The sequence below is a fragment of the Mustela erminea genome, chromosome X, assembly GCF_009829155.1.
Source record: "Mustela erminea isolate mMusErm1 chromosome X, mMusErm1.Pri, whole genome shotgun sequence".
NCBI classification, from domain to species: Eukaryota; Metazoa; Chordata; class Mammalia; order Carnivora; family Mustelidae; genus Mustela; species Mustela erminea.
Window position 1 is genome coordinate 9,941,145 of NC_045635.1, and position 23,532 is coordinate 9,964,676.

General features: G+C 44.5%; 2 protein-coding genes across 14 annotated transcripts in view; one reads left to right on the top strand and one right to left on the bottom strand.

Moving 5' to 3' along the window:
• Positions 1–3,320: 3,320 nt before the first annotated feature.
• TRAPPC2 (trafficking protein particle complex 2) lies at positions 3,321–15,454 on the bottom strand. 4 transcript variants are annotated; one of them, XM_032329610.1, is made up of 5 exons: positions 15,359–15,454; positions 8,916–9,027; positions 6,137–6,281; positions 5,604–5,689; positions 3,321–4,391 (listed from the first exon to the last, which is right to left on the bottom strand). In XM_032329610.1, the coding sequence occupies exons 2-5, from the start codon at positions 9,006–9,008 to the stop codon at positions 4,293–4,295; spliced, it is 423 nt and encodes a 140-aa protein (XP_032185501.1). In that variant the 5' UTR covers positions 9,009–9,027; positions 15,359–15,454; the 3' UTR covers positions 3,321–4,292. The 4 variants fall into 4 exon arrangements, with proteins under 4 accessions (XP_032185501.1, XP_032185503.1, XP_032185502.1 ...); XM_032329612.1 differs by lacking the exon at positions 15,359–15,454 and adding an exon at positions 15,322–15,342; XM_032329611.1 differs by lacking the exon at positions 15,359–15,454 and adding an exon at positions 14,667–14,806.
• OFD1 (OFD1 centriole and centriolar satellite protein) overlaps positions 6,210–23,532 on the top strand; it is a 54,889-nt gene continuing 37,566 nt past the window's right edge. For 4 of the 10 annotated variants that reach the window (XM_032329599.1, XM_032329601.1, XM_032329600.1 and 1 more), the window contains exons 1-3: positions 6,210–6,293; positions 16,069–16,167; positions 21,277–21,477. In XM_032329599.1, coding sequence (XP_032185490.1) covers positions 6,246–6,293; positions 16,069–16,167; positions 21,277–21,477 — 348 coding nt within the window. In that variant the 5' untranslated portion in view covers positions 6,210–6,245. The other 6 variants (XM_032329604.1, XM_032329603.1, XM_032329605.1 and 3 more) reach the window with 6 other exon arrangements.

The window sequence follows — 23,532 nt, forward strand, 5'->3', positions numbered from 1 at the left end:
TATATTATATATTCTTTCTTTTTTCTCTAGGGGATTTGCTTCCCGCCTCCCACCCTCCCAGTCTAAAGTGTCCCATGGCTTTGTGACTTGCTATTTCCTCTTAATATATGTGAACATACTTTATTACAGTATATCTACCTCATCAGCTGTACGGATGTTTACCAATTTATTCAGACTGTTCTCTAGTGACAGACATCCAGCAGCACTATCCCACACCTTATTCAACAGTGGGTATTAGGAGTAAATTTTTTTTTTAAGATTTTAAAAATTTATTTGACAGAGAGAGAGGGAGCATAAGCAGGGGGAGTGGGAGAGGGAGAAGCAGGCCTCCCGCAGAGCAGGGAGTCTGATGTGGGACTGGATCCCAGGACCCTGGGATCATGACCTGAGCCGATGGCAGATGTTTAATGACTGAGCCACCCAGGTGCCCCAGGAATAAATTTTCTGTTCATTTTTTGAATAGATGAGTCACGTTTCAAAATCATAAGACTTAAGATGGCACCTGGGTGGCTCAGTGGGTTAAGCCTCTGCCTTCAGCTCAGGTCATGATCTCAGGGTCCTGGGATCGAGCCCCGCATCAGACTCTCTGCTCGGCAGGGAGCCTGCTTCCCCTCTCTCTGCCTGCTTGTGATCTCTGTCAAATAAAATCTTAAAAAAAAAAAGTAATAAGACTTAAGAGACAGATATCTGTACTCTTGCTACCCAGTTCCTGTCCATGGAGGCAGCACGTGTCTATTTCTTGGGTATCAAGCTAGATATTTAGTATGTAAGGGAAGCATATTGTATTAGTTTGCTAGGGCTATCGTAACAAAATGCAGACTGGGTGGCTTAAACAGTGGGGATTTTTCTCACAGTTCTGGGGGCTGTATGTCCAAGATCAAGGTGTTGGTAGGTTTAGTTTGTCCTAAGGTCTCTCTCTCTCTGGCCTGCAGATGACGTTGACTCTGTGTGCAGCATTCCCCCCCACCCCCACCCATGCCACCATGTCTCTGTGTCCAAATTTCCCCCTCTCAAAAGGACACCAATCAGATTGGATTAGTGGGCATGTTTTGACTTAATTACCTCTTTAAAGGCCCTGTCTCCAAATAGAGTCACATTCTGAGGGACTGGGGGCTAGGGCTATTAACATACGTATTTTGAGGGGACACAATTCAGCCCATATTTTGTGTGTGTGTGTGTGTGTGTGTGTGTGTGTGTGTGTGTGTGTAGGTATTTACATAATGTGTAGTTTTGATTCTTACACAGATTTAACTAACACTTTGGGGGTTTTTAAAAAATTCAGAAGCAGGGACACCTGGGTGGCTCGGTCAGTTCAGGGTCTGCCTTCGGCTCAGGTCATGATCCCGGGGTCCTGGGTTAGAGTCCCACATCAGGCTCCCTGCCCAGGGGGAAGCCTGCTTCTCCCTCTCCGCCTGCTGTTACCCCTGCTTTGTGCTCTGACAACATCTTAAAAAAAAAAAAAAAAAGTCCAAGTAGCTTTTCAGTAACTTTTTCTTCAGCGAAATATTCAAGAAGTTCTAGAGCTGGGAAGCAAGAAATGGCCAAGGGAACAGATCTTCATGTGTGTAAAGACAGGCTGGGGAGCGAGGGCAGTGATGCCGCGGAACACCGTGACTCGGAGGGATCCCGTGAGCGAGGCTGGCTGACCGAGCACAGGACGGAAGTGGGACCACTGAGGAGGAACAGAGCTGCCAGGAGCTGCGGCCTTCAAAGAGACTACAACGAACTGAGGGGGAAAGCTCTTCAAGCCGGGAGAGGTAGCTGCAGATCGGACTCTCTTGTTTTTAGGAAGTGAGAAGTCTTTTAGGAACAAAGAAGTCTTTTGATTGGCTGGTGTTACCTAAAGAAAGATGAGAAATACTGAGAAAACAGGAGCTGGGGAAGAAAGCAGTCGGCGCCCGAGGCGGCAGGGTTGGTGGAAGGAGCTGCAGAGCCCCCGGGAAGCCAGCGGGAGGACCGGTCTGCGTGCGCCCCAGTGTGGCGAGGGAAGGCCCCAGTGGTCCAGTGCCCGTGCTCGTCACACGGCGTCCGACCGGCTCTGTGACAGCGTGCGCTGCTGTGCTCTACTCCCGTGAAGCCTTCGAGACCGTTCAGTGCTACGGCAAAGGCGGACGACCGAACTTGGGAGAACAGACAGTTGTACGTTTGCAGCCCGCGTGGCAAATAACGGGGCGCAGTGTGCAAGATGGAAAAGTCCAGTCCCATTGGTGGGGGAATGTCTGTCACCTTGGAAGAATTCCCTAGTGGAAGTGAAAACGTCCTAGATGTCCCTTAAGAGAAAGCCTTGAGTTTTACATTTCTGTAGAAACGTGTGCAAGCTTGCCCTTGCGTATCATGACGCCGTGGACACCCGTGGCTTGGGGCCAGTGAGATGGACAAGTGGACCCGTGCACTGTCTGTGGATTGTGCAAAGCCACCACTGTGGACTGGCAACCAGAAAGGGCTGACTGAGTGAAACGTGAAAGAACACGGGTATAGTGCGGGCAGGGCAGAAATCCATCCCCCTCTACGGACGAGGAAAACGTGGGCACCGGCGAAGCATCTGGGAAACGGAAGAGGACAGGATCAGAGCTGTGCGTCATCTTTGGGTCCCTCTGGGCGTGCGAACATAGCCCTGACGTGGTGCTGACACACGTGTGCTCAGCGGGCCTCATGCCCGGGGCGCTCATGATGCCATCCTGTCGCTCTTATGTTCCTGAACCTGTGTGAGGTCCCGTACGACCAGATCGAAGCTTTGCTGGCTTCTCTGCTTCCTTAAGTACCAGCCCCTGGTTCGTCCCCTCGCACCGTGCTGTCCGTGTGCCCGGGGCAGCTTCCCCCGCACTGTCGCGGCCCACGTGCTCGTCCAGTGCAGCTCACGCCTGGCGTCCCATCCGCCCGCACGCGTGGCAGTGGGCTGGCTTCATGCTCCTGCACACGCACAGCTCGGTGCTAGACTGCACTGACTTACTCACGCGGGGCCTGCGGTCCTTGTTCCCGCTTCCCTCACGAGCCCAGAGGAAGGGCTTAGGGTTTGCAGGGTTTGCAGGGCGCCCGAAACCTCCTGCTGCTCTCCGCGCCGTCTGTTCACGGAGGGCAGAGCCGGCGGGATGCGGTAAGTACACACACTGGGGTCTCTGCAGTGAGCTCGGCTCAAACCACTCCTCGATTTCTAGCGGGGTATCTTCCCACTCCCAAAGCTCTGGTACCTAGTTTGAGGGCATCTGAGTTCTAGAAAATGGGTTAAGGTAATAGCTTGTAGACTCTCACTAGGGGGAAAAGGACTAAAACAGTAGCGGTAGCAGCGTAAGCAACACTTTCAAAACTTGACCAAACTTCCATAATCTTGGACAAACATCTTTATTAAAGAAATCAAATAAATAGGTAGAGTAAAACATTACGGTAGCAACTTCACACAACGGTATGAGACCAAACTTAGAACTACTTGCTCAAGTTACTCAGGATGGAAAAAAATTAAGTGCTCAAAATTAGCACAGAAAATATCTGGTTATAACTTGCTTTTAAATGGACATTTACTAGTTTACAGTAAGATCCCACTGGTTACAGACCACTCCCCACCCCCTTGGTGTACAGCCTAAAAAAGCTAAGAATGCAAATGTTAATGTAATATAAACTTTTCTTTGTTTACAATTCCAGAATTACAACATTTTACTATTATAACTGTCAACAAGTTCGCTTACTTTACTGTCAGAGGAAAGACAATGTAAGAACATAACCTGTCACTTTGGTCCCAGCCTCCCATTTTACAACATGGATTCTTGATTTATAGCAGAATCACTCTGACAGAGACAGGCCTTGGTGTTTGGCACCGCAAAAGCTGCTTGCTTCGGCCTCTTGTGGAGTGCTATGTATACTGCCTGCGTGGTTTTATAACAGTATAGATGTATAGAAACCCATGCACACGCTATCAGCTTCATTCCCTATAGCAGAAACTTTGAAATCTGTCTACCAAAATCTTGACAAGGACATTTAGTTCTGAATTGTGACATCAAGATCAAGCTGTCTGAATGAGTAAAGTCAAAAGCTCATCTTTAAGTTTTAGAATAAAGATATTTTCAAGGTTATAAAGAGTTTATAAATAACACTGTTTACAAGCAAATATTGATAATCTGTTGACAATCGTTAAGAAACTGAATGTACTGTTTTGAAATAATACAAGGAATTCATTAGGTTTAGATAAATTTAGACTACAAGTAAAACTTCCAGGCTATTTAGTCAAGTTACTTACAACATACACATTCCTGAGAATACCCCATTGTAGTGGTATTGTTTATTTCCAGATTTTTCCACATTCAACTTAAAAGATGTTTCTTCCCAAGAAACTGAACTTTTCTGTCAAATGCGCTTGATCGAATAGGAGAATTGGGTTCATAAAATGGATTCATTGCAAACTAGGAAAGAAGAAGGTATTAGTAAGCTTGTCAAAGTACAAAGGCTGACAAATCCTAGATCTCTAGAAGGAAATTATTTTAAAGTTCTAAATTAAATCATCAAAGACATCTAAAACAAAAGTCTGAAGACCACATTTTTATGTTCTGTTGTTAAATAGTAATGCCCCCTTGAGGAGATTTTTGATTTCGTGTTTCAGTTTTGAGAAGTGCCTGTGGCAAAACTAATGGTGGTATGATCAGCGTTTCTCTGTAAGCTAAAGAACTTTCAGGATTCACCCTCCGTGTGAAATACTAATCTACTCACATTAATTATAAATGTATGGGTTTATCTATAAGGCCCTTTGGCTGCATAAAACTAAAAATCCACCATATGCTCAGTTTAAAAAAAAATGTATACCACATTTGCTGCTATATTAAATTACCCTTATATAGTAATTTTTAACAATCAGGTTTTGAATACACTCCTTTAACACAGGCTAAATGATCAGATTCTTAAATAGTATAATGAGTGTATCATAATACATGTGAGAAAACTGTCAAATGGAATCACTAATTAGGCAAAGGCATTAAATAGTTTTTATACCTTAATCTACTTGATGTTGTCTTATTTTTTTAAGAGCTAAATATTTTTATTTGCTAAATCTGACCAGGAATATTAACTGTGCTGATATGCAAAAAATCTTGTCTAAATACAGACCATTTAAAATTAATAGGAGCAGACTGTTAGCCCTGCAGTTTAACCACAGACATCCTACTACTATATTATTTTTTCTAAATATTAAGAAATGTGAGTGGCACCATTACCCTTCAAAGACTATTTGGTAAACTTCCTGACAGTTTATGACCTATAATCATTGCTGTGTAACTTACTTGTAAAGTAGATGGAGAACATTTTAGATTAAAATTATGAAGCAATTTCCTTTTTGTAGCTTGCTTCCTTCTCTTTTTAGGGTTCCCTAATAAAATCAACTGTATGTGCCAAAGGGGGAAACTGAAACCTGTTTAAAAACAACTACCATGTGTTCTGTCCTAAATACATGTTAACCTGGTGGTGAAGTCTTGCCTGTGAGGGAGCTTCCAGGGGTCATTCTGACTGGGGGGGAACTAGTCTGAGATGAAAACCACAGTACAAGGGAGTTACTGCCACAGGCCAGTTTCCTGTTGGAATCCCTTTTTACAATCAAATTAAAAAAGTTAGGGAGCATACCATACCTTTATGTATAAATCATAGACATCGGTGAAGAAATTCTTTATCCCATCTTCTTGCCTTATGTCATGGAGCATAATAAATCTCATATGTGAAAGAATTAAGGTATAATCTTAATAGAAATGAAAAATGAAAAGTTGTCAGGTGATACGATATCCTTCAAATGAGTCACATGCATTGTATTTCGTGATGGAAAAGCCAAATATGTAAACTGCGTTTGAAGTTAGGTAACTTTTCTCAGAGGACACAATCTTTCTAAGTTAGAAAGTCCCTACGGAATGAAGTAAAATCAACCTAATGGTTCAGCTTGACCATAGCTTTATTTGAGACTTGGTTCTAAAAGTATCTGTTAAACAAAATTATCTGTTAAAAATATTAAACAAATGCTTCCCTACTCCAAATAACAGTAGACCCATAAATGGCAGTTTTTACCTGACACTTGAAGTCCACAGACTCACAGTCTGGCATCTATGTCTCATGTTGTTCTAGTCTCTTACCCAACCTTTAGTTAGACATCTTTTTGTAAAAGTAAGGATATGACCTGCAGTAACAAATGCCGAAACAAACCACTCATTGAACTTGTCCACAGTTTTCAAGTACATGTTGTTGGACAGCCACATGTTCTCGTCTACGAGGTCAAGAGCAGCATGAGCTATGAACTGGTTCAGATGACGGTGATCGTCCTAGAGGACAACGTGAGTAGCACCAGATTAACATTTCCAGACAGCATCAAGAACACCAACATTTCATTCTGGAAATTCTATACATAGTCTTCTTGGGGGGAGGGGGCATTTTCTGCTGCTACTTCATTTATTACTGTCATGGGACTTAGAAAAGATCTTAAGTGTTTTCACATCATATTCTTTTCTATTTGCTATCTAAGACTCAACAAATAGAAACGGCCAATTAATAAATGAAATGTTGGTGTTTAAGAAACAATATAGATTACTTTTTTAATTTTGCAAGAAGGAAGTTACGAAATTTGGTAATTATTTCAGTGTGTGAAGTACAGTAGGTTAAAAATAGAGATTCTGCTTTAAACACCCTCATATCTTTTTAGAGGAAAGAATTTATTTTTTGCAAAATACATACATATTTATGAATAATAAATTGTAAATAATTAATAATAAATAATACATATTTATGAAAAAATATGTAAGTGGCTCTGGCTAGCGGACAGGTGGTGGTAGGCTGGAGAGCTAAGGAGGTGGCGAAGGAGAGCTACACAGAAGTGACATCGGCATGGGTCTCAGGGTCAGCAGGGGAAAAGGGCAGGGAAGGCCTTGGGACACGGTGACACTTGGCGAGTGGAGACGGCTGAGGAGGTGGCACTCTTACAGGTTTGGCGTTGGCCTCTTTCAGGTGAATGGAGCTTAGGTGACAGGGGGACCTGGGAGTGGCAGGAGGCCATGCTCAGCCCCAGCTGTGAGTAGTCACCGGTCTCAACATCAGGAGACAGTCCTATCAGAGCTGAGTGTCCTTTTCGTGGGCTTAACTGGAGGTGGGACAGTCCCCCATAATGTGGAGAGGGAATTCACAACCTGGGAGTCTTACCCCTGTGGAATTATTTCAAAATAAACTTTTCATGAAGACTTCCATTAACGGGTTGAGCTGAATTCTTCTGTTCAAGTCCTAACCACCCACCACCCCACTCAGTACCTCAGAACGTGGCCTTCTTTGGAGAGAGGGTCACTGCAGCTGTCGTTAGCGTGCTAGAGTGGGATGGCCCTGATCCAGCGTCACTGGCATAGTTATGAAAGAGGGGCATGTAGGGACGGACACACAGCAAGAATGCCATGTGAAGACTGGGGTTCTGTGGCCACAAGCCAAGGAACTACCAGAAGCTGAGAGAGGCCTGGAACAGATCTTCCCCTGGCAGCTTCACAGGGGGCCTGGCCCTGCCTAGATGCATTGTGCTTGGACTTCTGGCCTCCAGGCCGTGAGACAATGAGCTGCTTTTACTCTAAGCTGCCCGGTTTGTGGTGCTCTGTTATGCCAGCCCTGGGAAAGGCAATGTCATATGACCTCCCTGCTGCGGAGGCTGTTCCTGGGACGGGGCTGGAGGAAGGCTGCCAGTTGCTTGGAATCCCCTGCACAGCTCAGGCATGTTTACTCCACTCACATCACCATGACGAGGCTAATTTCGTCCCTAGAGAAATCGATGTGTTTTGTGTCTGGCTTACAGCAGTGTTTTCCATGGGATCATCAATTAGAGGAAAAATGCAGAAATGCTTTAAGGCGAATGGTAGCAGGAGAAGGAACTAAGGGCAAGTCATGCCATAGAGTGTTTCTACAGGCACAGCTTTGCCTCCCACAGGTCCACAGAAACTATGTAAGTAGCCCTGTACCACAAAGCAGCCGCTGCTACGGAGAAGCCTCAGTAGCAAGTTCTAATAAGCACCGTGCTCACAGGAATGTGGGGCCATAATGTAGCAACAGCCACCTGACAGAGAATACCTTTACCACATTTCTATCTTATTTTTGTGGTAAGATTTAAATAGTTGAAAAGCATCACACACTGGATGTGGTACAGTTAATTTCAAAAATCAATTTTTAAGGGACACGAAAGCTTATTTCGGAGTTGGGAGAAACACAGCCCAACTTTTTATGAGCAATATGGAGCAGTGCAGAAAGATGGAAGGGCCCCGGGTATCCTCATCTCAAGATTCTACATGTTTACTCTGAATGGCATGTTCTTGAACCGAGCTTGTTTTTCTGGAACCATTACTGGCAACAAGGAAGTTGGGTGGTGTCACTGGGGAGAATGGCATGCGGGCTCCACCCAGCTAGCAGCGGGGGCAGAAGGGCACTGAAAGCTGCTGGAGTCTCAGGGCCAGCGGGGCATGGAAGCAAGGGTCTCTCTTAGCCCTCCCAGGTGCAGATGGCCCTCCTCCGTATGTCCTGACGAGAAGTGTAATTCCCCTGGACAGAATGGGCTCTCCATGGCATTTCCAGTCAGTAACAACTGTTCTTCCGGTCCCACAACAGGTGGACTATGTTCCTAGGTGCTCAGGGAGCAAGCAGCTTTTCAGAACGGGTGACACAGTGAACTACATATCAGAGCAGAGACCCAGAGCATCCTGCTAGTTAGTATGTGCCGAGTGTGTGGTGAATCAAAGGATGAGTCAACCACTCAGAGACTGTTCCCTGGCCGGCTTCTTTCAACCTGTGGGACTGCGGGGCAAGCCCCATTTAATTGTGGCGGATTCCAGTTACCTCATCTGTCCGGGTCTCGCCCAGCTGTCAACTTGTGCCACACCATTACCATTAAAACAACATAACGATTCTTACAGAATTTTGTAAGGTTCCATACGCACTTTGGATTCTGCTTTTCCAGCTGGCAAAAATTCCATTTCAAAAACCGGATTATCATGGTGGCCCACAATTACAAAGTAGAAGCTTCCCGACATTGTCTTCAATATATAGCTCCTAGTTAAATGAAAATAACATGTTTTCAGTACTCCATACTGAAAATGAAAAACTGTTAGCAAGAAGTCTAGAATTCAATTTTTTACTTAAACCTGACATTGTAGAAAAGGAGACCACAAAGCCTGTCACATTTTCCAGTCTATCGCCATAGACAAATGGCTTTGGGACTAGACAAATTAGGTCTGTGATATGTCCTATAGAATCCAGTAACTTATTTTCACAGGGAAACTGGAAGACTTCTAATACAAAATCGTAAAAACAACATTCTCATGACCCCAAAAGAACATTCGGAGCAAGCTGGAACAAACTTGGACGGACCAGTTAGCATTACTAGCACTAACACTGGGAGAAATTGATAAAGGGTGCGGATTTTGTCTTCTTTCTACCTGAACAATGTATGCTATCAATCTAAGTCTCTGCAAATGCAAGAGCCTATGATATGCCTCCTCAAACAGCATTCGTAAGAAGGGAAGACATGGGACGCCCGGCTGGCTTGGTCGGTGGTGTGTGTGTGACTCTCGATGTTGGGGTTGTGAGTTCAAGCCGCATATTGGATATAGGGATTACTAAAAGAGAAAAAAAAAAAGAAAGGAAGATACAATTTTGTATTCTAGAAAAGATGAAAGAAACCATAATCCAAAAAGAAAGACACTTGAGGTGTTAAGAAATCTTAGAATTGGTGTTTATAGGTTTGCTAAGGGAATGAAGAGAAAGTGTTGGGGGTGGGGTTGGTTGCGGGGGGAATCAGGGATTCTGTGGCTTTTAGCACAATCAAAATCTGGATGAACAGAAAGACGGGTGGAAGGATTTATGTACGTATTTATGTACTTCTAGCACAGGGTCTTTGGAATCAGACAAAGCTAGGTTCGGGTCTACCTCTGCCACCGACTGGAAACATGAGCACAGGCACAGTCCTTAAACTCCCAATGCCAGTTTCCTCCCCGGTGAGACAGAGGCAACCATCAGAGATCCCTTACAGTGACCTTGAGGATTATACAGTGTAATGCATGTGAAGCACTAGGCACGGTATCTGGCTCTCTAGAACGACACAGAGGAGCATATGCATGCAGAGACGGGCTGACCCTTAAGGCCTCCACATGGGGCAGCCACGTGGCTAACGGAGAGTACACCCCCTCAGGGCGGGTACGGTGAGGTGTGTCGGAGCCCAGGGCTCATCAAGCCTCACTGGGACTCCTGCTGAATCAAACTGAACGTGAGAAAACCTGAAATGTTTTCCTAATGAATACAACCTCCGTTGTTAAGGAAATCAAGGCACAACTGGCACTTTGAACTCTGGAACTGGAAGGCCCATGACTGGAAGAAGAGGCAAATAAGACGTTCTTTTGGCTTGATGAGGTAAAGGGAATTTAGAATGTCACTCGGGGCAGGTGTTGGGACACTGCATCCTGCAGGCCCAATCTGGCCTTGTCCATCCTTTTATTGTTGCTGAAGGCGGCCTTGCCCGCTGACAAAATGACGGATTGAGCAGCTGCAACGGAGACCATCTGATCCTTTACAGCAAGTGTCTTAGGGGAAAGATGCGGGGAAAGGCCCCAATAGTGAAACTGGATAACAAGACAGGCAGGAATGATGTGAAAGCTCTGCAAAGCCAGCAGAAGTAGCAACAATTCTCGAGATTGAAAGAAATTGTCAAGAGGCAAAGGGATGAGAACTTTCAATCTGAACAAAGTCAACAATGATGTCCTTAATTGGAACAGGGGTTTGCAGCTGGAGTTTGCCAAGGGAAGGGCTCATTTCTGCCACACAAACATTTAAGCAGCGGCTGAAAACAATATACATCTAAGGAAGAAAACCCTTATCCCCATGCCTGCGTAGTGTCAGTACAGGGTGATGATAAACAGAAAGGGAACCGAGGAAACACCACATAAAGATCAGGTCATAGACTCTACAGCCGGACAGAACTTGAACTGCCAATAATTTGATTTCATAGCAGCTGAATGAGTAATGCGACTGTTCGACTCTACAGGCAGAACTGGAAGGTGAAGTGGAAGAAATGGAAATCTTGGGAGACAACAACCACATTGTCTCGGAAGGGAATGTCTACATCACTTAGTATTTGAGGTTTATTATGCCAAGGTGGTAGGCAAAGATGAGACACTTTAGAATTCTATGCTGATACACTCAATTTTCCACGGGGAGGGAAACGTTCTGTAGCTGCACTGTCCAGTTTGGTAGTCACCGGTGGCTATTGTATCTGCAGAACTGAGTTTTTCACTTTGTTTAGTTAAAAAGCCACATGCGGTCAGTCGCTACTGTATTGGACCGTGGCCTCTGTAACAATGATTTGAAATGTTTCAAGTTCTGCCAAGTCTACTTTCCCTCCATCCAGGAAGCAAGTGTTACTTAGTACTCCAGCCTGTGATACAAAAGAAGCAATCGCTTTCCTCCATCCACAAAGTGTTACTTAGTATAAGTGAAGCAACTGCCCGTGTCTGTGTGAGCTCCAACAGTGTGTGTCTGCTCCATTTCCCCATCACCTAAAGTAGGGACCCTTCACCCCTCTCCTACGAAGACGAAGTCTCCAGGGGGGAGGAGATGGCTACACAGAACTTGGCAATGGATTAAACTGGGGAACTGAGGAAGAGGGAAGAATCAAGGATGTTTCCAAATGCCTGACTGAGGTGATCAAGCAGAGTATCAAGATGAGTCTCTTCACCAGGAAAGGAAATAAGGAAAAAAAGAGGGATGAAATGAACACGTCCATTCTGAGCATGTGGTGGTGCCAGAACCACACGCCCCGCCCTGACCACATCCTGACCCGGCAAACCTGTGAATGTTCGTTTCCCGGCCGAGGGGCATTAAAGCTGCAGGTGGAAATGAGGTGGTTCGCCGGCTGACCTTAGGGCAGGGAGAGCAGCCCGGACGAGCCAGGTGGGCCCAGTATAATCACAACGGTCTTTTAAAAGTGGAAGAGAGAGGCCCAAAAGGTCAGAAGGAAGCGCAATGGCAGAGGGGGTAAGGGGTGTCGCGGAGATGCAACGTTGCCAGCGTTGAAGAGGGAAGAAAGGGCCGGCAGGCGAGCGGCCTCCGGAAGTTGGGGAGCACAGAGATAACCGATTCTTCCCGACAACCTCCGGAAGGGAACACAGCCCAGTGAGGCCCGCGGTGGACGTCTGTGCCACACACATGTAAGGTAACGTATTTGTGCTGTTTCAGCCACTCAACTTTGTTATAGCAGTAGACAGCACACACGTCAGAGCCGAGGACGCTGCAGGAATGAGGGGAAAGGACATATTTGAAGTGCTCACAGAAAGCAGGTGCATTCTGTAGGGAGACTGAGGGAAAAAAGGAGTTCACTTACCCCAGGACAAGAGTTTCAAAGCACTGTAGAAGGTCGGAGGGAGGGGAAGGAAGTGGGGACAGTGGGGCGTCAGGGGGAAGCTACCTGGGGAAACCTGAGAGTAATCTAAGTGGTTTTCTGGCCGAGCATGCCTCCCTAATGCTTACCACAGAGCCCAGTACAGAGTAAGCGCGCCACACCTGGGGAATGGAACCGCGAGGAGGGGGGCAGTGGCTGGGGCAGTGTCGGGTGAAGCCGGAACACAGGAATGAGAGGCATGCTGGGATTACCTGGCCTCAACAGAGAAAAGAACCTTCCGAAGGTTCTAGTGCTGAGGCCTTCACGGTCTCAGAGGCCTGAATGGGGAGGTCTGTGATCAAATGATTAACAGCACCTTTGTGAGAAGTTGAAGTTTCCACACTTGTGAGGAAACTCCCATAACCACTGATGGGAGTTGTCGACTCCCGGACTCTCACCTGGGATGAAAACAGTAGCCGTCCCTGATGGCTAGGTGATCTGAGCTGTTTGAGAGGGAGCGACAACTAAAATCAATGTGGTGATCTAGAAGCTCTGGACTACCTTGAACTGGAAGAGGGCGTGTACATGATGTAAGAAACAGGGCACTAACTAGTAATGAATGCAAAAAAAAAAAATCACGTATCTGTGAGGCGGGTATGAGAGGAGCTGTGAAGCACAAAATGAATGGAAATGTGTGAAATAAGTTAAAAACAAAAGCCTTCTTAGACTACAATAGGAAGAAGGGGAGAAAGGTCACCTGGTGCAAAGGATGCAGATCTGCTGAACTTCAGTTTTCTCAGCGCATGATTTTCCTTTTTTTTTTTTTTTTCTTTTTATTTATTTGACAGAGAAAGGGAGAGATCACAAGTAGCCATAGAGGCAGGCGGAGGGTATGGAGGGGGAGCAGGCTCCCGGCTGAGCAGAGAGCCTGATGGGGGGCTCGATCCCAAGACCCTGAGGTCATGACCTGAGCCGAAGGCAGAGGCTTAACCCACTGAGCCACCCAGGCGCTCCCTCAAAGAGCATGATTTTCTAATAGCAAGTGTGACAAAAAGGCGGGCTAGGAACCTTAAGACAGGTATCTTAAAAAACAAACAACAAAAACCTCAATAAATACAGATCTTCAAGTCTTAGCAAATCTTATATTTTTGACTAACAAAAGTGGCTGTATACTCATCAGGGACATGGGAAATCTCAGGAACAAAACCGTCAAACCACCTCAGATAGGTTAGTTTTACTTATTTATCTTTGTTTTCAGAAACAAAGGCTTCTCTTCTGTAACTGAGTACTTTTGGAATAGATTAAAACACCAAGAGAAACACGTATGAAATACCTGTCTCCGGTCAGAACACAGGCTAGGAGCTTTTAATTTACATTAACTTCATTAATGTGAATCCAGACAAAAATCAAGTGGTTAGTCAAAGTACTGGTTATATGACAACAAGCCCTGCCAAACTTAGACTTTCTGTTTTATACAACAATCATCCCCCGCCTTCTTTGTTTTGCTGCTTTATACAACTGTTTGACAGAAAGCTGAATGGCTAGACTTTGTTTTAGAAGAGAAATCCAGGGGATGGCAAATCATTGTATGAAGTAACCTGGTATCTACCTGAGAACAAACTGGAGATTTGTGGCTCCGAGAAGTCCGTGGTACTGTCAGAGCTACAAGGGGACGGGGGTGCAGGCTGCACTCGTTTTATTTGTTGAGTGAGGGACCACTCCTACCAGACTTGAATGTCCGTGCCCAAAGAACTTCAAAGTTGTACAAGTCGGTTGACAGGGAACCATCGTGTGACATTAACCTAGTTCAGCTCAACATTTTGAATGCTTAAGTGAGGGACAATTTATCACATTGAAGGATAACACGCTTGGGCAGCTAATATACTGGAAGGCAACACCAAAGTTTCAACAATCCCTCCAGGTTAAGAGAATTTAAGTGAATGCAAAAAAAAAAAAAAAAAAAAAAGTTAAAAACCGGGGGGAAAAAAATCCCAAACTGTACAATAGGAGAGAAACCTAGGTTAAGAGCAGTTCATCTACAAGGACCCAAAAGTTTACATTTAATGCAAACTCAGTAAGGGGCAGTAGTCTAATACAGGAACCCAAAAAGCTAATGCCAATTTGAGCTGTACTAAGATCATGTCCTTTTGACACCTCCAGGGAACATACACACCTCTGGGAATCTCGTTTTAAAAGGATCAATAACTCCGAACTGTGTGTTGGAAGGAATGCTCTGGAAAGGAGCTACTGAAGGAACAGAGAATGTTTAAATGGGAAGGCCTTTCTGGGGGGTTGGGGGTGAGATACAGCAGTATCTTACCTTCAAATATAATGTATGTGGTCCAAAGGAAAAGGGATATGATAGGGGATGGCAAATGGGTTATCGCTGGTGAGCCAGTTCTAATTAGCCCGCAGTGACGGCCGGGACCTGGTGCTGATAACGACTGGGACAAGGAAGATCTGTAGCAGGAAAGATGGCTGTGATCGAAGGGCAGTACCTAGGTGTGTACCAAGTCTTTAAACTCTGGGTGACAGATTTATCCCAAACTGCCCAGAGGACACCCTTACGGCTGCTTCTTTGAGGTTACCTGGAAACTTGTTCGAGACAATGTTACCAAGCACTTTGTTACACGCTATCAGGCTGCCTGTGAGAGGACTAATCCCCGCCCCTCAGCGGACAGGGCCCACAAATTTTCCAGCTCCAAATGACAACAGTACGGCCGTTTAAAAAACCCTGCATTAGCTGACTGTCCCAGTGAAAGGCAAAATGAAGCAAAGGCCCCGAGCTGATCGACACTTGCGGGCTAAAACGCGATGTGCGTCGGCCCAGTGGCCTGGGATGTGACCGAACGGGGACTGGCCAGGTCCGATCCGGTTGTCCCCGGGCGGACTGCAGACAATGGGCCAAAATCCGCGTCACGCGGGACCCGGAACGTCCCCTGGACCTCCCGCCCCCTACTCACCCCATCTCCTACCTGCGGGGAGATGCCGCCAACGGAAACAGTCACTTCCCTCAGCCGACCCGCGCTTGGCAGCCTCTGTCAGAACTCACCGAGAATCCTCGCGAGAGTCCGCGGTTGCGATCTCGCGAGAGGTGGGAGGAACTTCCGGCCGCGTAACCTAGCACGTGCGCCATAGTAGTGCCGACAAGGGCGGTTCCGTTTGCCGGGTCTCCGGGGAGGGCCGGCTCAACGCGGAGCCCAGCGAATTCCAGTTGGTACCCGGTTTTCTCTTGTTGCCTCACTACCGGTCCTCGCCCTCCAGCCGCGTGGGAAAGTCGCGTGTGGACCACGACCCCGCCTACCCGTCAGAACCAGTGAGAACGGAAGTGCGAGTCGGTTGGAGTTCCTAGTCCAGAGCGAGAGCCAAAGTGTTCAACTCCCCTGTTTTTCCCGACTGGCCGCGGGCAGAGACCGAGCCCTGAACGCCGGGACTCCTCCTGAACCTGCAGCTCGGGCGGGGTGTTAACTCGGGCCGAGGCAGGACGGGCGGGGCGGGAGGCGGGGGACTCGGGGGCAGGGGAAGCTGGCAGCTAGCGGCTCGGGTACACACACTGGCTGCTCCCCAGGGACCGGTGGAAACGTAACCTGTTGTTTGTTTCCGCTGTAGCTTCTTTTCCCCTGTTCAGCCTCTTAGGGTTTCTCGGGAGGCCACTGGTCTGTTTTCAAAAATTCATGCTCCATCTGCCCGCCGGGTAACCGGTAACCATTTTTTTCTTCCAGTTCACTATGCACCCCGAATCTGACGTGTTGAGTCAAGATGAACTGCGAAAAAAGCTTTACCAGACGTTTAAGGATCGGGGTATACTGGACGCGCTCAAGGTATCCGTTTTAGCCATATCTTTTACACAACTTTTACAAGTTAACCTGTAACACGCAGTCCAGATTTAAATACATTCAAGTCTTAGCTTTTAAAAGAGTAAGCCATAGTTTGTATTGTTAAGTTACATTTTTATGTTCCTCTGTAACTCTTTGTAACGGAATACGGAAGTCTTAAAAATGGTTTAGTTTGAGTGGTCTTAAAAGAGCATATTTGGGGCGCCTGGGTGGCTCAGTGGGTTAAAGCCTCTGCCTTCGGTTCAGGTCATGATCTCGGGGTCCTGGGATCGAGCCTCGCATCGGGATCTCTGCTCAGCGGGGAGCCTGCTTCTCCCTCTCTCTCTGTGTACCTCTATGCCTACTTGTGATCTCTGTCAAATACTTAAAAAAAAAAAGCATATTTAAATCATGGGTTTACTGGACTGATATTAAGGTGATAGTGGGTGACTTTGTAAACTGAACACATTCTAGTAAAGTTGGACTTGGTTTATAAATCTGGTTTGCAAGTCTTGAATTAATAAGTGGTTTTGTAATCGTACTCGCTTTTGAATGAAGGAAATAGACACCATATGGAAAACAGTAGGTGAACGATTTACCAGAGAATAATTTGGGGAATGCTCTTGCTTAAAATATATTGAAATGTGGGGCGCCTGGGTGGCTCAGTGGGTTAAGTGGCTGCCTTTGGCTCAGGTCATGATCCCACCATCCTGGGATCGAGTCCCACATCAGGCTCCTTGCTCGGCAGGGAGCCTGCTTCTCCCTCTGCCTGCCATTCTGTCTGCCTGTGCTTGCTCGCTCTCTCTCCCTCTATCCCTGACAAATAAATAAATAAAATATATTGAAATGTATAAATATTTGGGCAGCAGATACTAGTACACATATGAACAGCAAAGAGTAGGATTAGCTCAAATGTTTTTATTACTGTATACATTTCAAAACTATTATTTTGTATTTGAAATGTCAAATTAAGGGGGCACCTGGGTGGCTCAGTCAGTTGAGCCACCAGCTCTTAGTTTTCAGCTCTGGTCATGATCAGGGTTGTGGGCTCAGCCCATAACCAGCTTACTGGGGCCTACTTAAGATTCTGTCTTTCTCCCTCCCTCTGCCCCTGCTCCTCTCCTTCTCTTTAAAAGAAAGTGTTGAAGAAAAAGCTTTTTAAAAAAGTTTTCTCTATCCTATTGTTTTGGTAACTTAAATCTTGAGATTAATCTGAAAAAATATAGAAAAACACAGAGAAACATCATTGCTAATACAGCTACTAATTGGCATAAGTGTCTTTTTTTTTTTTTAAGATTTTATTTGACAGAGAGAGTAGGCAGAGAGGCAGGCAGAGAGAGAGGAGGAAGCAGGCTACCGGCTGAGCAGAGAGCCTAACTCAGGGCTTGATCCCAGGACCCTGGGACCGTGATCTGAGCAGAAGGGAGAGGCTTTAACCCACTGAGCCACCCAGGTGCCCTCCCTCCGCCCTTTTTTTAAAGTAGTCTCCATTTCCCAATACAGACCTCGAACCCACAACCTGGAGACCAAGAGTCCCGTGCTCCATTGAGTGAGCCAGCCAGACACCTCTCCTTTTTAATCTGATATATGGTGAACATTTTCCTGTGTCCTTCAGAGTTCCTTGAAATCCTCATTTTCAGTGGCATCAGGCTTGTCTTTGAATGTATGGGTGATTTATGTAGCAGTTCCTTGTTGAAGATTTACATTATACCCAGACTGGCACATTCCTTCATTGAATCTCTCACTTTTTGCCTTGTCTAGGTTAAGTGACATTACTGAACCAAAAGCCCGATTTTTGTTTGTTTGTTTTAAGATTTTATTTATTTGACAGAGCAAGAGAACACAAGCAGGGGGAGCAGTAGAGGGAGAGGGAGAAGAAGGACCCTGGGATGATGGCCTGAGCCCAAGACAGATGCTCAACCATCTGAGCCATCCGGGTGCCCCTGAGCTTTTTTTTCTTAAAGATTTTATTAGAGAGAGAGAGTGGGCGGGTGCCAGAGCAGGGGAAGGGGCAAAGGGAGTGGGAGAAGCAGATTCCCGCTAAGCTCAGAGCCCTATTGGGTTATATTCCAGGGACCTGAGATCATGACCCAAGCTAAAGTCAGATGCCTAACTGACTGAGCCACCCAAGGGCAGAGCTTTAAGGCTTTCAGTATACGGGTCTTGTTCTAGAAAGATTGTTAATAATATATACTCCACCAGCAGTTTAATAATGCTTGTCTCTCCAGTGATATTATCATGACATTTTTTTAAACATTGGAAAATCTTTAATATTCCATTGATTACAAATCTTTTTTTTTTTTTTTTGCTGATTATTCTCAGTTCTCTAAAAGAACAAATACTCTTTATTTTTAAAAAAAGTTTTATTTATTTATTTTTTTCAGTTAACTCTGTAACCCACTTGGAATTAATTGTAGTGTGTAGTGCATTAATATGCTTTCTAATGTAGAATGATCCTTGGATTCCTGGCCATGGCATATTTTTTTTTACTGTGCTTCTGAATTAGATTTGAGAGTGTTTTATTTGTAGTCACAAATAATACTGATGTATCCTTATCCTTTTTAAGCTGTCCCTGTTTGGGTTTGGTATCAGGATTATGTTACCTTTGTTCACTTTACTAATGTGTATCTTCTAGAGAAATACTGTTTCCTTTGTGTAGCTGGCTGTTCAGTTCTGTTATCCCAGCTTTACCAGTGGCAAGACAGATTTTTTACTTACTAAGTCTGAGCTAATTTGTGTTTTCTCAGTTCAGTGACGGTGGCCTGAGTGAGTTTTAATTTTTAAAATTCATTGAGGAAGTGCCTGGGTGCCTCAGTGGGTAAGCCTCTGCCTTCAGGTCATGATCTCAGGGTCCTGGGGTCGAATCCCACATTGGGCTCTCTGCTCAGCAGGGAGCCTGCTTCCCCCTCTCTCTGCCTGCCTCTCTGCCTACTTGGGATCTCTCTCTCTATGTCAAATAAGTAAATAAAATATTAGGGGCGCCTGGGTGGCTCAGAGGGTTAAAGCCTCTGCCTTCGGCTTAGGTCATGATCTCAGGGTCCTGGGATGGAGCCCCGCATAGTGCTCTGTGCTCAACAGGGAGCCTGCTTCCACCCCCCCTCTGTCTGCCTCTCTGCCTACTTGTGAACTCTCCCTCTCTCTCTGTCAAATAAATAAAATCTTTAAAAAGAAAAAAATTCATTGAAATTTTTAATGGCCTAATTAACATTCTGTTTGGGTGTTTGCAAAGAATTTCTGGTGAAGTACAAAGTCTGGTATCTATTAAATGGAATTTATCAAGTCTTTCTCCTTATTTTGAGTCTACTCTTAATTTTGGAGAGAGTTGTGCTGAGGCTACACAAGTTTCTTTTCTTCCAGTCCCCCCTGACCCCACAGTTATTGTATTTACTTCTATTTTAGGAACATTATTCTGAATCGATTTCCCTCTTTATATTGGCTACTGGAGAGTCCCAGCCAGTTGTGGGATTCCTTCTAGCAAGTGATGGATGGCTTGCTTTTTGTGTTTGTTGAGGTGGGGATTCACCTGTAAGGTCCTTTGGCACCCCCCCTTACTTTCCTTTCTGCTTCTGTCCCTCTTCTAAATCTTATCCTATTTCAGTATTTGTTTGCAAGACATCCTAAGTCATTTTTATTAAGCTGAATCTAAATGTATTCTTTAGTTGTTACAAATTTAATTAAAGCACCTCTAAATTTTACTGGTGGAGAATGCTATAATTTCTCTCATTTTATTTCAGTTACTGAATTGTACTAGATGAGGCAGGGTAAGTGTATTCTGTTAAGTGTAATTGTCTTTTTTTTTTTTTTTAACTAGGAGACCTTAAAGGTTTTTATTTATTTATTTGACAGACAGAGATCACAGGTAGGCAGAGAGGCAGGCAGAGAGAGAGAGAGAGAGAGGAGGAAGCAGGCTCCCCGTTGAGCAGAGCCCGATGTGGGGCTCGATCCCAGGACCCTGAGATCATGACCTGAGCTAAACGCAGAGGCTTAACCCACTGAGCCACCCAGGCACCCCAACTAGGAGACTTTAGACCTATACTAGAGCCTATTCTATACTGGTAATTATGTACTGTTCTACTCTTGAGCTAAAGGATAGAAAAACGTATAATAAGAACTCCATTTGTTTTTTGACTTGTATTCTATTAACATGAATTCATTAGATATCATTTACTGTTGAACCCCATGAGTCTAGACAGTATATTCTTTTTTTTTTTTTTTAAAGATTTTATTTATTTATTTATTTGACAGAGAGAGAGATCACAAATAGGCAGAGAGACAGACAGAGAGAGAGATGAGGAGAAGCAGGCTCCCCGCCGAGCAGAGAGCCCAACGCGGGACTCGATCCCAGGCCCCTGGGATCATGACCTGAGCCGAAGGCAGAGGCTTAACCCACTGAGCCACCCAGGCGCCCCTAGACAGTGTATTCTTAAGCTCAACCCAAATGTATGTTGTCAGATGATATGCAAAATAGACTAGAACAAATACCCAGTAGTCTTAGTAATTTTGGGAATTTTGTTAAAACCCAGATGAATAATGTTAGTGTTACAACCTTGAGAAAATGACCCACTTTACACTATAATTTACTCATTTATAAAATGTAAGAAAATTATTATACTTCAGTGTCTTGAGATGTAAATACTGTATGCAGAAGTATATCTTAATATGTTTTGGGGTTTACCGATTTCTCTCTTGCATATGTCATTTCCTTTTTGGGAACCCAGTTTTGTTTTGATCAATATGCCCAATATTTTCATATCCTTTAGTAGCCTACAGAGAGGTGAGAAGGTGCAGAATTGTCTCCTGCACTTGATACCCTGGTGAAAAGCTGCTGAAATGGGCTCCTGGGGAAGTGAAGTTAGAGTATGCACGCATTCTGGCGAACCACAGGTTAACTTGGAAATTGGTGAAAATTAGTTTTTTCCAGAACTCAGTGGGCTACTTGTGTCACAGTGTTATCTAGGGAATGGTTCCTAGCTTTTGGTCATGGGTTCAGAACCATTCTGGAAATAAAGATGCTAATTCATGTACAGATCTATGTATCTCCAATGAAATAATCCCACTGAAATTTTTCCTCTTTTTTCATGTTTTTGTTCTGTTTTTTTATTTTTTTTGAGCTAGACACAGCTCCGCAACCAGCTAATTCACCAATTGATGCACCCTGTGTTGAGTGGAGAACTGCAGCCCCGGTCCATTTCAGTGGAAGGGAGTTCCCTCTTAGTGGACGCTTCTAACTGTCTAGTAGCAGATCACTTACAAAGATGTGGCTATGAGTATTCACGCTCTGTTTTCTTTCCAGAAAGTGGTTTGGCCAAAGAAAAGGTAAAGTTTTCCTTTTCTGTTTTTGAATTTTTTATTAACAGGTTTTTTCCTGAGCTAACAGGAAGTGCCGCGCCCTAGCGGCATATTCCCTAGCGAACGAGGTCCATTTCTCAGTCATCTTTGAATTCACATCATACATTCGATCACGTAACAAAGTGGAAGTACTAAAGTTGATTGTTACCAATTCCTTGGAATCTCGATTGGTCTTTGGTAAAATTGTGATGTGTAGAATGACTGTTTTGGAGCTGGAATTGACCTCCCATTTGGTGAGTCTACTAAGACTCACAGTCAGTGATGTTGAATCTGTTGTAAGATTGTTACTGGACTAGTCACAGTGCAGGTGTTACCTGTATTAGGAGGAGCCAGCCTCCAGAGAGGCGAGGTACTTTGCTCAAGGTCACATGATTTGTAAATATCAATGCAGGGCCATAAATCTAGATCTCTAAAACGTGTTGTTCTTACTATGTCAAAGTCTCTTCAGATATTTCTGTTCCTTAGAATTAAACAAGGGAAATGAGGGATACAATAGTTTTTTAAAAATCTATGGAATTCTTGGGGCGCCTGGGTGGTTCAGTGGGTTAAGCTTATGCCTTCAGCTCAGGTCATGATCTCAGGGTCCTGGGATTGAGCCCCGCATCAGTCTTTCTGCTCAGCATGGAGCCTGCTTCCCCCTCTCTCTGCCTGCCTCTCTGCCCACTCGTGATCTCTGTCTGTCAAATAAATAAAATCTTTTTAAAAAATAAATAAAAACAATCCTCTGGAATTCTCAAACACTATAACACCTATTTTTTATCAATTTTCTAATTGCTTAATGTTTAACAGTGATGGTCGAGAAATCTAGTCACACTTGATTATTTTATTTTATTTTTTAAAAGATTTATTTATTTGACAGAGATCACAAGTAGGCAGAGGCAGGCAGAGAGAGAGGAAGGGAAGCAGGCTCCCTGCTGAGCAGAGACCCCGATGCAGGGATCTATCCCAGCACCCTGGGATCATGAACCGAGCTGATGGCAGAGGCTTTAACCGACTGAACCAGCCAGGCACCCCAACACTTGATTATTTTAAAGGGTGATACAGCTGACTGCCTATTTCTTTTAGTAGACTTAATTTTTTAAAGGAATTGAAATTCAGAGCAAAGTTGAGCAGAAAGGAAGATATCCTATATGCTCCCTACTCCCACACATGCACAGCCTCCCCTATTAGCAACATTTCTTATATATTTCTTATAGTATATTTCTTATACTATTAGTATAGTATACTAGTATATAGTATACTAGTATACAAGTATAGTATAGTATACTATTAGTATAGTATATTTCTTATACTATTGATAATATATTGAAGTCACAAGGATAAAATATTTTTCTTGATCACACAATTAACCTCCAACTATTACACACTAAAGACAATAGGTCTAATATGTCTAAATGGTTAATGCCTTACAGATTACAGATTACAAACACTCTAACAGGTGATGAGCCAGTGAATACATGTGTGAATTCAAATGCAGTTAAGTTTTTAAAGTATTACTGCTTCAAAATATAAATAAACTTTCACTGTCATTACCAGAATGAATAACTAAAGCATACCTAAAATAGTCTTAAACATTTTGGGCAGCTATTTGTTTTTTTTAAAGATTTTATTTATTTACTTGAGAGAGAGCGAAAGAGCAAGCAGGGGGAGGGGCAGAGGGAGAAGCAGACTCCCCGCTGAGCAGGGAGCCCAATGCTGGGGCCCGATCCTGCGACTCCAGGATCGTGACCTGAGCTGAAAGCAGATACCAACTGAGGCACCCAGGAACCCGTTGGGTGGCTGTTCTTCATATATATTTCTACTACAATATTCATCATTTACTAGGTTTACCCTGAGAACATGGATAGGTTTTCAAGTGGTTTTCCTTTATAGAAAATATTCTGCACAGCGTTTTTTTTTTTTTTTTTTTTTTTTAAAGATTTTCTTTATTTATTTGACAGGTAGAGATCACAAGTAGGCAGAGAGGCAGGCAGAGAGAGAGTGAGAGGAGAAAGCGGGCTCCCTGACGAGCAGAGAGTCCGA

Coding starts and splice junctions, on each gene's coding strand:
- TRAPPC2 (XM_032329610.1), bottom strand. CDS start 9,008: ATGTCGGGAAGCTTCTACTTTGTAATTGTGGGCCACCATGATAATCCG. Junction 6,282..8,915: donor CTGGAAAAGCAGAATCCAAA/GTGCGTATGGAA, acceptor GTTGTCCTCTAG/GACGATCACCGTCATCTGAA. Junction 4,392..5,603: donor TCTATGATTTATACATAAAG/GTATGGTATGCT, acceptor CTTCTTTCCTAG/TTTGCAATGAATCCATTTTA.